The sequence below is a fragment of the Rhinopithecus roxellana genome, chromosome 21 (genome assembly GCF_007565055.1).
Source record: "Rhinopithecus roxellana isolate Shanxi Qingling chromosome 21, ASM756505v1, whole genome shotgun sequence".
Classification (NCBI taxonomy): Eukaryota; Metazoa; Chordata; class Mammalia; order Primates; family Cercopithecidae; genus Rhinopithecus; species Rhinopithecus roxellana.
Genome location: NC_044569.1, coordinates 22,329,539 through 22,344,606, shown reverse-complemented (window position 1 = coordinate 22,344,606; position 15,068 = coordinate 22,329,539). Strand labels below are relative to the sequence as shown.

Here is a 15,068-nt window from a genome sequence, read left to right as displayed (position 1 = left end):
GTAACTCCAGTTACTTAGGAGGCTGAGGCAGGAGAATTCCTTGAACCGGGGAGGTATAGGTTGCAGTGAGCTGAGATCACGCCACTGCACTCCAGCCTGAGTGACAGAGTGAGACTCTGTCCAAAAGAAAAAAACCTGAAGAATGGAAGTGTGTGTGTGTGAGTGTGAGTGATAATGAGCACACAGGTGTTTAGGAAAGGGTGAGAATTAACCCTTGATCACTGTGATAGTGCCACAGCCAGCTCGGGGGCTTTAGATGAAGCTAGGTCTTAGCTTCCTTGTTTGTGGAACTGGGGAGCGGGTGTTTTGTGGTTCATCAGCTCTGGGTTCTCAAGACTCTGTCATGAGACCAGAGATTTCAGTGTGCTCTCAAGTTATTGCAAACCAGCAAGTCTTACTGGATGTTGGAACAGAGTGCACCCTGTTGTGTGAATGTGTTTTTAGGCCCCGAACTTGTTACGTTCCCCAAAACAAGCCTTAAATAGAAATTCCATATGGTCAGTGTTGCGTTCTGTGGCCTTACCCTTATGTTAGGGTCATCCATAGTGTGAGTTTAGGCTTAGTTGCACTTTCTTTACTATTTATCAGATAGTTTATTAGGTACTTGCATGGGCCAAACACTGTCCCTTTGACTCCTACCTTCTCTAGAAATAGGGGAAGTAGAAAGATAGTAATGATGGGTTTAACATTTGAAAGTTCGGTTAGTTGTGGATAAATTCCGGAGGTTTTAGAATTTGGAGCAAAAATAACATTGGAATTAAGAGAAATGGGATGAGGGGGAGAAAATACTTTCTCTTGTAGAAAATTAATGAAGCTTTTAAAATTGATGCTGTTAATAATTCAAAGTACAGGACTAAGTAATTGTATTTGTGGTTTTAGTGGATGACTTAGAACAGGGGTCAGCAAACCGTGAGTGTGAGCCAAATCCTAGATGTGTATGAATTAGCCACGACCCATGAGCTAGGAACAGTTGTTAGGCTTTTAAATGCTTAAGAAAAAAATGACAATACTATTTTGTGACATGTGAAAAGTATATGAAATTCAAGTTGGTGTTTGTAAATAAAGTTTCGTTGGAACATAAATTACACATTATTTTGGGGACTTTTGTACAACAATGGCAGTGCTGAGTAGTTGCCACAGAGACTGTACTGTATGGTCCACAATCCTAACATAAGCATTCTCAGGCCCTTCACAGAAAAAGCTTACCAACCCCTGGGTTAGAAAACACTAAGTCAGGTTAAATGCCTAGCACATTAGGAGAAAAGGGGTCAAGTCCTTAGGGACTGTGGAAGGTTAGCATCTAACAGTTTATTCAACTATGCTTAAGGCTTTCTTTTCTTTTAACAGAGATACCGAACAAAGCCATACTGTTGTGGCCTCTGTAAATACTCTACAAAGGTGCTTACTTCATTCAGAAATCATTTACATCGTTACCACGAAGATGAAATTGACCAAGAGCTGGTGATCCCTTGCCCAAACTGTGTATTTGCATCTCAGCCCAAAGTTGTGGGAAGGCACTTCAGAATGTTCCATGCGCCTGTCCGGAAAGTTCAGAACTACACAGTGAATATTTTAGGTGAAGCTAAATCATCTAGGAGTGATGTGATAAGTTTCACATGTCTAAAATGTAACTTTTCAAACACTTTGTACTACAGCATGAAGAAGCATGTGCTGGTAGCCCATTTTCACTACTTAATTAACTCCTACTTTGGCCTGCGAACTGAGGAAATGGATGAACAACTGAAAACTAACGATACTCTTTCTATAGAGAAGATCCCACCACCTGACAAATATTTCTGTAAAAAGTGCAACGCCAATGCCAGCAGCCAGGATGCATTAATGTATCACATTTTGACATCAGACATACACAGAGATTTGGAGAATAAGCTTAGATCTGTGATTTCAGAACATATTAAGAGGACTGGACTCTTGAAGCAAACACACATTGCTCCAAAACCAGCGGCACATTTGGCTGCACCAGCAAACGGCAGTGCTCCAAGCGCTGCAGCACCGCCTCCTTGCTTCCATCTTGCTTTGCCACAGAACAGTCCGAGCCCAGCCGCAGGACAGCCAGTGACTGTGGCCCAGGGTGCCCCTGGAAGCCTCACTCATTCCCCGCCTGCTGCTGGCCAATCCCACATGACTCTGGTCTCCAGCCCTCTGCCCGTGGGCCAGAACAGCCTCACCCTGCAACCCCCAGCACCTCAGCCCGTCTTTCTTTCTCATGGGGTCCCACTTCATCAGTCTGTGAATCCTCCTGTGTTGCCCTTGAGTCAGCCAGTCGGACCTGTCAATAAGTCTGTTGGAACTAGTGTCCTCCCCATAAATCAGACTGTCCGCCCTGGGGTTTTACCCCTCACCCAGCCTGTGGGACCCATAAACAGACCTGTTGGGCCTGGGGTTCTTCCTGTGAGTCCCTCTGTCACCCCCGGAGTCCTGCAGGCTGTCTCGCCAGGGGTGCTCTCTGTGAGTCGGGCAGTCCCGTCTGGAGTCCTTTCTGCAGGCCAGATGACTCCTGCAGGGGTTATCCCTGGGCAAACAGCCACTTCTGGGGTTCTTCCTACTGGCCAGATGGTCCAGTCAGGGGTTCTCCCCGTGGGCCAGACAGCTCCGTCACGGGTTCTTCCCCCTGGCCAGACAGCCCCACTGAGGGTTCTCTCTGCAGGCCAGGTGGTCCCATCTGGGCTGCTTTCTCCCAACCAGACAGTCTCCTCCTCGGCTGTTGTGTCTGTAAACCAGGGTGTGAATTCTGGGGTTCTGCAGCTTAGTCAGCCTGTTGTGTCGAGAGTTCTTCCTGTGGGCCAGCCAGTGAGGCCTGGGGTCTTGCAACTCAACCAGACTGTGGGCACCAACATTCTGCCTGTGAACCAGCCAGTGAGACCTGGTGCTTCGCAGAACACCACCTTCCTAACTTCAGGCTCTATTCTCAGACAGCTCATCCCTACTGGGAAACAAGTGAATGGGATTCCGACCTACACGCTGGCCCCCGTGTCTGTCACTCTGCCGGTTCCCCCCGGAGGCCTTGCGACTGTTGCTCCACCCCAGATGCCCATCCAGCTCCTACCGTCAGGTGCAGCTGCACCGATGGCCGGTTCCATGCCCGGCATGCCCTCTCCTCCAGTGCTGGTGAATGCTGCCCAGAGCGTGTTTGTTCAGGCCTCCTCCTCTGCAGCAGACACAAACCAGGTGCTCAAACAGGCCAAGCAGTGGAAGACCTGCCCCGTCTGCAATGAGCTCTTTCCGTCCAACGTCTACCAGGTCCACATGGAGGTAGCACATAAGCACAGCGAGTCCAAGTCTGGCGAGAAACTTGAGCCTGAAAAACTGGCAGCGTGCGCACCATTTCTAAAGTGGATGAGAGAGAAAACGGTGCGATGTCTGTCTTGTAAATGCTTGGTCTCTGAAGAGGAGCTTATACACCACTTGCTGATGCACGGCTTGGGGTGCTTGTTCTGTCCATGCACCTTCCATGATATCAAAGGTCTTTCAGAGCACAGCAGGAACAGGCACCTGGGGAAGAAGAAGTTGCCTATGGATTATAGCAACAGAGGTTTTCAATTAGATGTCGATGCCAATGGCAACCTGCTCTTTCCCCACCTTGATTTCATTACCATATTGCCAAAGGAGAAGCTTGGGGAGCGGGAAGTCTACTTGGCAATCCTGGCTGGGATACACTCCAAGTCACTGGTGCCTGTGTATGTGAAGGTCAGGCCTCAGGCTGAGGGCACCCCCGGGAGCACTGGCAAGCGAGTGTCCACCTGCCCCTTTTGCTTTGGCCCCTTTGTGACAACGGAGGCCTACGAGCTGCATTTGAAGGAGAGGCACCACATCATGCCCACAGTCCACACGGTCCTGAAGTCTCCCGCCTTCAAGTGCATCCACTGCTGTGGGGTCTACACTGGAAACATGACCTTGGCTGCCATCGCTGTCCATTTGGTGCGCTGCAGGAGTGCTCCGAAGGACAGCAGCTCAGACCTACAAGTCCAGCCGGATTTTATTCAGAACAGTGAACTGCTTTTAGTCAACGGTGAAGTGATACATGATTCCAGTTTTTCTGTTAAGAGAAAGCTGCCTGATGGCCACTTAGGGGCCGAAGACCAGCGGCGTGGGGAGGAGCAGCCTCCCATCCTGAATGCCGATGCAGCCCCAGGTCCGGAAAAGGTTACAAGTGTTGTGCCTTTTAAAAGACAAAGGAATGAAAGCAGAACAGAGGGACCTATTGTCAAGGATGAGGCTCTTCAGATTTTAGCATTAGATCCTAAAAAATATGAAGGCCGCTCTTACGAAGAAAAGAAGCAATTTCTTAAAGATTATTTCCATAAGAAACCATATCCTAGTAAAAAGGAAATAGAATTGTTATCCTCACTCTTTTGGGTGTGGAAAATTGATGTGGCTTCATTTTTTGGAAAAAGAAGGTATATTTGCATGAAAGCAATAAAAAATCACAAGCCTTCTGTACTTTTAGGCTTTGATATGTCTGAACTTAAAAATGTGAAACATAGATTGAACTTTGAATATGAACCATAAAACTTGTAAAAAAAAAAAAAAAAAAAGTAACTCTAAAGTAGTAGATACATTTTTTCGGTTGAAATTTCACAGTGTTTTCCTCACTGTGTTGGTGAATCCACCTCAGTGGTCGCTGTGCTGCTCTGCAGAGTTACTTCAGGTGCTGGAGAGACCCCTGTTACCAGGAAGCCAGTAGTTATTTCACATCTATTGTTTCCTGCAGTTTGATTTGTAACAATTGTTTTCAGGTTTTTTTCTCTGTCATGTAAATGAAATCTTTTGATATTTCATGCACGCCTTGTTTTCCCAGTAGTGTCAGTATCATACGATAAGAAACTGAAATCTATAAATAATTTGCTTTTTCGTTTAAGGACATTTCAGCCTTTTTCAGAATACTTGATTTAACTGCGAGAGGAAGCATCGATTTCCTTCAACTTTCCCTGCAGCAGCGGATGGTACAGTGAGTGTTCAGAGATGTGGGTACAAATCCCTGTGATGTATGTATAAGGCTCCTTGAGGATGCAGTACATTAACTTACGCTGATTTATTTGTAAGATCTTAGATCTTTGCTTATAGATTATAATTTTGATCTGCATTTTTTTAGGTTTGTCCTAATGGCTGTTTTTTTTTTTTTTTTTTTTTTTTTTTTTCCCATAACTCATAGAAAATCAAATGTTTTTATTTGTTAAAAGTAGACTGAATCTGACATCTGGTATGCTGGTATGTAGCTCATAAATCAAGAGTTATTTTACAAATAAATTTATTCTGTAGATCCAGAAATATTTTTCAGTGTAGATTTTCCCTTTCTTTTGATATGCTAAGTCATTTCTCCATTCAGAGGTAAAACAATAAATTTTTAGTGCCTTTAGAATAAACATAGAAAAAATGCACCCCAAAACTCTTCTCCTAACCTAACTACTCATAAACTAGTGAAAGGGAAGGACTATGATACTCAGGAATAAAATTATTGCCCCTGAGTGTGGATACTAACTTAAATTTCAGCACAGGTTTTCAGGGGACACGGTGAAGTTTGCAGACTGAGATTTAAGTCTCCATGGTTGGTACAGTAAGTCTTTGACCACATTTTCTGAAGGTCATGTTTAGTGGGGAAATGGGCTTTTCTCTAGCTGGTTTCGGCTGGAAGCTGTTTCCGGGTGGATGGGATGGCATATTGTTAAAGAATCCCCATGGTTGTCACTGGATGTTAAACCTCGTTTTTTCCCCCACATGATATTAAAAAAAACTTAAAGCACCAGAACCAGTCATGGAGACCAGCCAGTTGAGATGGTAAGTCATATTTCTGGTGGTACACGGCAGAGGAGCCTGTTCACTCTATCTTTAGGTAGAAATATTTGGAGGATATGACAGCCTCTAAGAGATATAATGTTACTTACTATGTGGATTTTAAAAAATATAATACTTGCATGTGATTGCTATAATGTGCATATTTGAGGCAGTTGTGAAACTGGTTTGTGATTGTTGGTGTACTCCGTTGTAAATTCAAAGAGAGCTTGTTAAACTTTATTTTTTTTTTACCTGTTGTTTTCAGAGTGTCTATTTTGAATTAAAATTTGTTACACCACTGTAAATAGAACTGTTTAATTCTTTTAAAAGTTAAAACATTATTGCGAATCATAGGAATAACCTCAGTATGGGAATAGATAGCACATTTATTTTCTGAAAAACCTTACTTGTCATTTGTGTGAAAATAAGAACATAACCCAAAAGGCCTAATTACTGAGGTCACAAAATAGGTGTGACTAGAGATTCCTGATGATTCTATACTGGTAGCCGGGAAAGTGCCAAAGAAGGTAACTGGGGTGTCGGTGCTGTGAAGTTTCCTTCCCTGGGGCTGTGGTTCAGGGTCAGTGTGGAGGAGGTGCTGATGAGGAGGCAGCTGCTGTCTGCCGTGGTTTAATCCTCACCTTTCTTTTGTCATGTACGTTAGGGTTTCCCAGCCTCAGCACTGCTGACATTTTGGGTCAGGTAATTCTTTGTGGTGGGTGGCTATTCTGTCACTGTAGGGTGTTGAGCAGTGTCATTAGACACTAGTAGCATGCATGTCCCTACTCTCTCCCCATTGTGGCCACCAAAACTGTCATTGCCGGGTGGTCCCTGGCAGAGCAGAATCTCCTTGTCAGAATCCTGGTAAAAGAGCTCTAATTTCTTGGTGCAGTTAGCTGTGGTAGAACTGTTCATGCTGAGTCTTTTTTTTTTTTTTTTTTTTTTGAGACGGAGTCTCACTCTGTTGCCGGGCTGGAGTGCAGTGGCCGGATCTCAGCTCACTGCAAGCTCCGCCTCCCGGGTTCACGCCATTCTCCTGCCTCAGCCTCCCGAGTAGCTGGGACTACAGGTGCCCGCCACCTCGCCCGGCTAGTTTTTTTTTTGTATTTTTTAGTAGAGATGGGGTTTCACCGTGTTAGCCAGGATGGTCTCGATCTCCTGACCTTGTGATCCGCCCGTCTCGGCCTCCCAAAGTGCTGGGATTGCAGGCTTGAGCCACCGCGCCCGGCCCCATGCTGAGTCTTCAATGTTATGCTAGTTGCTGGTTACTAATTTTTTAGGATTAGAGATTAAAATTTGATAGAAGCTGAGCTTCAAAAAGCATATGTGGGAGTTCTTGCAAATGTAAGAAATTTATTTAAAAATGAAAAATAACAGATTAATAGTTGTGAACAAAGTTTAAACTTATTAAATTTAGAAGGAAGGAGTTTTTTCAATACAAAAAATTGTGTACTTTAAAATATTTAATCTACCTATGTAGCAGCAGCTTTAAAAATACTACACACTTGAAATCTATTCAGGTAAAACACATTTAAATATAGCATACTATTTTAGCTTCTCTGAATTTTGTTGCTCTTTTCATACTTTTTTTTTTTTTTTTTTTTTTTTTTGAGACAGAGTCTCGCTCTTTTGCCCAGGCTGGAGTGCAGTGGCACGATCTCGGCTCACTGCAGCCTCTGCCTCCTGGGTTCAAGCGATTCTTCCCCCTCAGCCTTCCGAGTAGCTGGGATTATAGGCGCATGCTACCACGCCCGGCTAATTTTTGTATTTTTATAGAGACGGGGTTTCACTATGTTGGCCAGGCTGGTCATTAACTCCTGACCTCATGATATGCCTGCCTAGGCCTCCCAAGCCTCCCAAAGTGTGGAGATTATAGGCGTGAGCCACCACTCCTGGCCTAAAATTTTTTATTGTAGACAGAATCTTGCACTGGTGCCTGTGCTGGGATACAGTGGTGTGATCAGAGCTCCCTGCAGTCTCGAACTCCTGGGCTCAGGCTGTCCACTTGCCTCAGCTTCCTAAGTAGCTGAGGTGCCTACCCACCATGCCCAGATTATTTTAAACAGTTTTTGTAGTGATGGAGCTTTGCTGTGTCGCCCAGGCTGGACTTGAACTCTTGGCCTCAAGCCATGCTGCCACCTCGCAGCCTCCCAAAGTGCTGGGATTACAGGCATAAGCCACCAGGCTGGGCCTCTGTTACCCTTTTTTAGCAGCTATTTTAGTCTGATGACTGTTGTGTGCAGTTTCTTAGATTCATTAAAGAAAGCAGCAGTTAATTAAACACTAATTAAGAAAACTTAGCCCCGGCCGGGCGCGGTGGCTCAAGCCTGTAATCCCAGCACTTTGGGAGGCCGAGACGGGTGGATCACGAGGTCAGGAGATCGAGACCATCCTGGCTAACACGGTGAAACCCCGTCTCTACTAAAAAATACAAAAATCTAGCCGGGCGAAGTGGCGGGCGCCTGTAGTCCCAGCTACTCGGGAGGCTGAGGCAGGAGAATGGCGTGAACCTGGGAGGCGGAGCTTGCAGTGAGCTGAGATCCGGCCACTGCACTCCAGCCCGGGAGACAGAGCGAGACTCCGTCTCAAAAAAAAAAAAAAAGAAAGAAAAGAAAACTTAGCCCCAAAACTGTCCTAGTTTTCAAGGTCTTTTTAGAAAATAGCACACATGCACTAACTGCTTGATATTGCTAGGAAGGGGGCTACATACTTGATGACAGTCATCCTTGCTGCCTGCTGTGCCTGTGGCATGGCCATTGGCATGTGTTCTCACATTTAGTCCCTCAGAGTGGGTGGTAGTCACGCCTCTCACACCTGAGGAAATTGAGGCATGGACGTAGATGACTTACCTGAGGTGGAGGCCTGTGAGGGTGGACAGTGCCAGAATGATAGCTGAGTGGCTTCTAACATGTATTATCCCATTTAAATCTCACAATAACCCTGTAGGTATTAAGTTGTCTGTATTTTACAGAGGAAGAAACTGGAGCTCAGAGGCAGAGTTGGCTAGCTATCCCAGTTTGCTAACAACTTGCGTGATTTCTCTGGACTTTAGTGCTAAAAAGGAACCTCTTAGGCAGAGGGACAAGCTCATCACTCCACTCAATTTCAGTTTGCCCAGGAAGACATGTTGCTTACCAGTGGTGCAATGTTATTGTTAGACCTGTATATTGCCCTTTGGGTATCAGGGTGAATAGGGCATCATGATCCTAGACATCCTTTTTCTGGTGGTGCTGTCAACAATAACAATAATAGAGATGGTTACCAGAGCAGTTCCTGTGTGCCAGGTGCCATTCTAAACATTTTGCATGTTAAATTTGATAGGGACAATATATTAGTGACGAAGAATGACAGTCCTGAGTTAGTGAAAGCAATAAAAAATGCATACAGTTTTGCTGTTTAGATTCTCTCTCTGCTGAATTTTCATGAACTAAGGAACAAAATTGCCATCTATAAAGTACTGCTGGAAATTTCTCTTATGGTTATTATGTGTCCAATTTCTTCAAGCTAATTTCTTTTCATAGGTGGTGAAAGTAAATGTTAAATGTTTCTGATTATAAGGGTTTACTTTGTAGCACACCTGCTAATTTAGGCTTCTGCAATTTCGACTTTCTGTTGTACAGATACTACATCACAGCTTTAGAATTCTGATTTTTGATCGTTTGTCCTAATTACTAAGTCTTTAATATTAACTACAAGTTTAAATATCATTTTAGCAATATTAGAGGTTATGTAGGGAAGCTATTTTCATGTTTTGTGAATGTGCCTAAGAATAGACTACTTAGAACGGTACCCAGCACTTCACTTTCTTCAGATCCTAAACTTAGGAGTTTCTTAATTTATGATCCATGAACTCCCTTGGGTGAAAAGTGTAAGTATGTGACCTAGAAGGTTGGAAAAATGTTAAAGTCTAGAATATTATCAGACTTTTTCATAATAGAGAGTTAAAATAAGAATATACTTACACTACCAACCTCAAAGACCTATGCTTATATGGGGACTGCTGTCCGGGAGGGCCACCTTACAAAGTAGATTAAATGCCAGAGCCTGTGGAAGATATTTAAAGTATAAACTAAACTTTGGCAGCCATGTAGACATGTTTGCTGTGTGCAAACTAAGATTGTGAGGTCATACTTTCAAATACAAATTCAGAATTAATTGCAATGAATCAATGTATTTATTTTTCCAGAGATTGTGTAGTTTCCTACAGTTTTGAACCCATGATATGGAAAGTTTAATGTTAAATAATTTGCCATTCACCTAAAAGTACACTAGAAAAATAGAACATTAGCAATGAATCCTAAGGCTTTAGTGGTTCAGTGGTTTTTCTGGCGCTCATCTTTCTGTGTTAGATGTATGTATATCTTGAAAGAGTCATAAAATTCATAAAAACATCCTGTGAGAGTCACAGATACATTCATTCGTTGCACTTCCTGGCCTCCTACCAAGCAGCTTGTTTAGAATGGGAAGACTGAATGTATGGAAAAACCACACAAGACAGTTTGTTGAAAATAAAAACAATTCACACTCCAAACATCACATATATATATTTAGGATCTCAAATTTGGACTCTCATAAGCTACAAATGCTTGAAAGAGTCCCTGTGTAGGCCCAGATTGGAGGTCTCATTACAATAAGGAAAGTGATCTTTGGTCCTAAAAAGGATGGGAGATTCATCCACCGTTTGTTATTGTATTGTGGAAAACAACCTCAGGAAATAACTGGGAATTTATAAGAGGTCATTTTAAAGAGATTAGGGATTGTTTAGGGAAGGTCATTATTGGCTATTCAAACATTTCTCTAGGTTTTGTATGTGCTTTCAAATGATTAAATAGATCATTAAGACTACATGAAAGGAGAGGACAGAATTGAAAGGGAGGGCAAGGGTTTTTGGAATGCACTTGGGAATCCCAAGTTCAGCCCTGCTGTGTCCCCTGCTCCTATTCCAGCCCCACAACCCCTTTGGGATGAAGCAGCTTGGGTGTCTAATTGTGTTGGTTCTAAGGCTGGCACTCTTCTGGTTATGTCTCACATGTTGTTAGAAAATTGATAACCTCATCCCAGAACTGCACATTGCATTTACAGTGGTTCTCTATACCCCCATTTCCTTGTCTCAAACGACTTCACTTCGGACTTCATTTTTTATTCATAGGTGGTAGTAGTGATCATCTTTGTCTAATAAGCTCCTGATTGAGAAGTGAGCAGAATACATACATATCAACACACAGTGGTGTACATTTTCTAGCCATTTCCTAGCTATTTATAGCATCGTTTTTTTTTCTTTGATATAATATTCCATGTTTAACTGGTTTGATAAATTAGGGTAAAAGTTGAGATACTAAAAATAGATGTGTTACTACTAAAATGCTAAACATGGTTTCAGTTCAGTATCTTATGAAAAAGTTCAGTATGAAATCTGTTTAGTAATAAAGTTAGACTGTCTAGGGACATCACCGTGTCTGTCAGATCTTATCTATTTGAGTCCTACTTAGAAATCCTTAAAAACATTTTTAGAATGCACATGGTTTTGTCTAAATGAAACTTCTAATTTTCAGGGTCAAAATACTTATCCATAATGTTTGAAGGACTTGGTATAATGTAACAATATCCTCAATCTAATTTCTCAACACTAAAGAAGTTCTGACTGTGACTACATAAGCTTAGTTTGAAGGACTTGGTATAATGTAACAATATCCTCAATCTAATTTCACAACACTAAAGTTCTGACTGTGACTACATAAGCTTCTTCTGCATCTGAGAACCCATGCCAAGTTCTTGCTCCCTTGCGTCTGCTTCTCCGTTTACAAAAGGTGGGGGTGGGAGCAGTAGGAAGATGTTTTCAGTATAATCATGTTTATTTTCCATGTGCTAGAAGTGGAGACTGGATCTTTGCCATTTCCTGAACAGTTAATTAGCAAGCTGCTTACCTGCAGTGATCTGCAAATTCATTGATGCCACACCCTGCTCTCCTTGCCATGGTGGCTGCAGGCAAAGACTGGACAGGCAGATTCAGAATTCAGAAAACAGCATATTCCTGAGCAAGACTAGATGTCTTTTTGCTTTCTAATATAAAGTCCAGATCATATGAACTCAGACTTTGGAGATTAGTGTAACTGTCTTGATAAGTTTGCTGTCTTTACATCTCTGTGACAAGGTCTTTCTGCCTGTGGTAGCCCTCGGGAGAAGTGATGTGCAGAAGGGACCACAGGAAGATCGTACCAGAATGATTGCTTTTATTTAAAATATACCATCCATTAACTTAAAGGTTAAGCTGCCACCTGCATTTGGCAGTGTTGTATGCTTCTGTTTTCTCACTGTTAAAACGTTTGCGCATATAATTTAAGATTATAGAGTATACATACTCTATCAGCAATAGTATAAATATTTTACCATAGGGCTAATACTGCAGACCTTTTTTCCTAAAGCAGTAAAGTATCTTGGACCAAATTTCTCTGGTTATATTACCACATGCATTTATCTCCTATTAAAGTTTGTATTGACTTTAGGTAATATTTCCAGTAGTAGAAAGATGCCAATGAAATATAAAGGGCAACTTGCAGCCCAATCAAATTACACGATGAGGTGCTTCAACTGTTGAACACACTGAAGTAAGTGCTGAGCTGGTTATGTCCCTCGTGATTTTGTTTGTATTGAGTTCATTTGAGTCTTTCCAAGTTGGCCCCTGTGTGTCTGCTTTGTTTCAGTAGCCTTAGGAGGAGTACCACAAATCTAAACCTAAGAATAGGGTGAGATTAAAGCATGTTACTCTGAATCTACATCATTTTGGGGAAAATGTGATCTTCATTACTACTTTCGTATATATAGGTTTCTAAAATTTGTTGAAATCAGTCATTAATGCTGGACCAGAAGAGTTGAGGTGGATTCATCTGTCATCACTGCGCGCTCCTGGGGGTATGGCTGGCTTGAGTCTGTTGAGATGGCTTCCAAGCCCTTCTGTTGATTTTGTCCATTTCGCTACAGCCCCTATGTGAGTTGCTGTTTCATTGCTGTTGGCCGAAAGCATGAACTGCCCTAGAGATTTAAATTCTAATATTTACTTGCCAGGTGCTAATGGGCAAAATCATAACCCAAAATGAAAATATAGTAAATCAAATAGCTTTTTTTCTGCTGTGAATTCAGTTGGCATCTGGATATTGGAATAGACCCAATTAAAAATCCAAGCATCTTGGCAACTTCATGGCTACATCTTAGTGTTTAAATTACAGCAGTATTAGAGATATAAACCAAACATACCTTATCTACATCCCCCAAAACTCAATTCTAATTCTAGTTAGAAAGTCTGCAAGACTCCTGTGTAAAGCTTTGATTTGTAATAAATAGGATTAAGTTTGTGCATTTGTGAATAGAATCTTTAACAGTTTTTAAGAACTCTGCAAAGAATAGCATTGGTTATTGGTAATTTCATTACATTTTTTTTTGAGACCGGGTGTTGCTCTGTGGCCCAGGCTGGAGTGCAGTGGTGTGTGCGATCTCGGCTCAGTGTAGCCTCCGTCTGGGGCTCAGTGTAGCCTCCGTCTGGGGCTCAGTGTAGCCTCCGTCTGGGGCTCAGGCGCTCCTCCCGCCTCGGCCTTTCCAAGTGCTGGGACTACACGCGTGAGGCGCTGTGCCCGGCCAACTTGGTAATTTCAGTAGCAAAACTTGAGTGTTCGCCTATGGAACGCGAGTTGGTGTACGCTGCTAAGTAGCAGTAACCATTAATTCAATTCGATAAACCTGGTGGGTTTTGTGTTTGGTTCGTGTCATTTGTGAGGCCCGACAGGAAGCGCGGAGCCCCGCGCTGTGGTGCCTGTGTGCGTGCGTTTTAAAGCGTGTTGGAAACGTCTGTAATGGCAGCGCAGCCAGCAGCCACGCGGCCTTGGCCACCCCCGAGCTCACGGCCGCAGCCCGGCCCGGGCCCCCTGGACGTCCGGCCTGGGCAGGGGCCGCCGCCTCCGAACCCCTCTCTCCGCCTTCCTGGGACGAGGCGGCGGAGGGAGCAGAGCGGCCGGGACTGCGCTGTGGCCGGACGGCGGGTGAGGCTTCTTCCAGCAAGGCGAGTTTCAGTGAGAAATGTGTGGCGCTGTTGGTGTTTCAACAGAGGATTGTTTCTCAGGTGGTGTATTCTCGTGTTTGGCACTGGGTGGGGCGCTCATCTGTTGAGTTGGCTGTTGAGCTAGAGGCGGGAGGGGAAGCCGCTTTCCGTAAGACCCGCCCGCCCTTGCCCTGTCAGTCTGCCATTGCCATGGCAACACCCAGAAGTTGCCGCCCCCTTTCCATGGCAACACCCTTATTCTAGAAATCCCTGCATCATCTCAGTTAATTTGCTTGTAATAGTGGCTATACATGTGAGTGCGGCCGTGTCCTGTCCCCAGCTGCTGCCCTGGGCGCTCTGCCTTTGGGGTCACTGTGGTTGCTCCTGAGCTTCAGTGGGACTAGAAGCTGCCTTCTGGGCAAAGCCATGATCCCTCCGAGGCTAAGCCCCAGTTTGGAGGCTCAGCTGCCTTGCATCATTCTAAGTCCTGCACCAGAGGCAGATCAGGCTGCATCTCCTCAGGGTAAGCACCTGTGGCCTCAAACGGGCTTAGGACGCGGGGCCATTGCTGGGAGAGGCAGATTAGGCTGGGGATCTGGACTCCGTTCCTAGCATCTGCTACCTCAGGACGGAGACGAAAATGCTATAAAACGTTTAACCGTGTGATAACAACTCTCCTGAGAGAGGAAAGGGGATGCTTCTGAGGAGAATCGGTGCTCCCCACAGAACTCCCCAGCGATCCCAGATGGGAGAAGCTGAGCTGCGCTGGCGCTGCCCTCACCCCGGGGGTGAAACGTGGCTGTGATTTCCACAGGTGACAGAAACCAGGCAGTGATTCAACTCGTATTTGACTTTCACATTCTCCAACAATGTTCTTCAATCTGGGAAGGGTAGACAATTAAAGTCAAAGGTAAGGAGAGTTAAAAAATGAGATCATTTCAAAGTGGATGCAGTCTTGAAGCCCAAATGAATTACAAGCTCCAGTTTGAAAGCTGCTGCAGGTGTGATTGCAGAACCGCACGGTGGCCCCGGCATGGGGAACTGCTGCTGAAAGAGGTCAGAAAGGGTGGGGACTGAATTTCGGGGAAGAGGACACCAGAGGTTCTGGAGCACGCGGCCTTCAGCTACGCCTGCGTTCACATGTGCATTATTTCAGACTCACTCCAAGTTTACATCTCTAAGCCCATCCAAGCCATGGCAGCGCGAACCTCTCCCTCCCCCAGCTCAAGGCCTCTGGGCCCCCAGGACA

The 15,068-nt window shown here is 44.2% G+C and overlaps 1 protein-coding gene and 1 long non-coding RNA gene across 4 annotated transcripts in view; both read left to right on the top strand.

Annotated features, from left to right (window-relative positions):
* Positions 1 to 6,091, top strand: part of ADNP2 (ADNP homeobox 2) — a 30,819-nt gene extending 24,728 nt beyond the window's left edge. For all 3 annotated transcript variants that reach the window (XM_030926079.1, XM_030926080.1, XM_030926078.1), the window contains exon 4: positions 1,348 to 6,091. In XM_030926079.1, the coding sequence (XP_030781939.1) occupies positions 1,348 to 4,527 (3,180 nt within the window). In that variant the 3' untranslated portion in view covers positions 4,528 to 6,091. The remainder of the gene's footprint in view (positions 1 to 1,347) is intronic.
* Positions 6,092 to 14,024: 7,933 nt separating this feature from the next.
* The window catches only part of LOC115895517, a 30,810-nt gene continuing 29,766 nt past the window's right edge, over positions 14,025 to 15,068 (top strand). The window contains exon 1 of the long non-coding RNA XR_004055718.1: positions 14,025 to 14,342. This is a non-coding gene — a long non-coding RNA (uncharacterized LOC115895517). The remainder of the gene's footprint in view (positions 14,343 to 15,068) is intronic.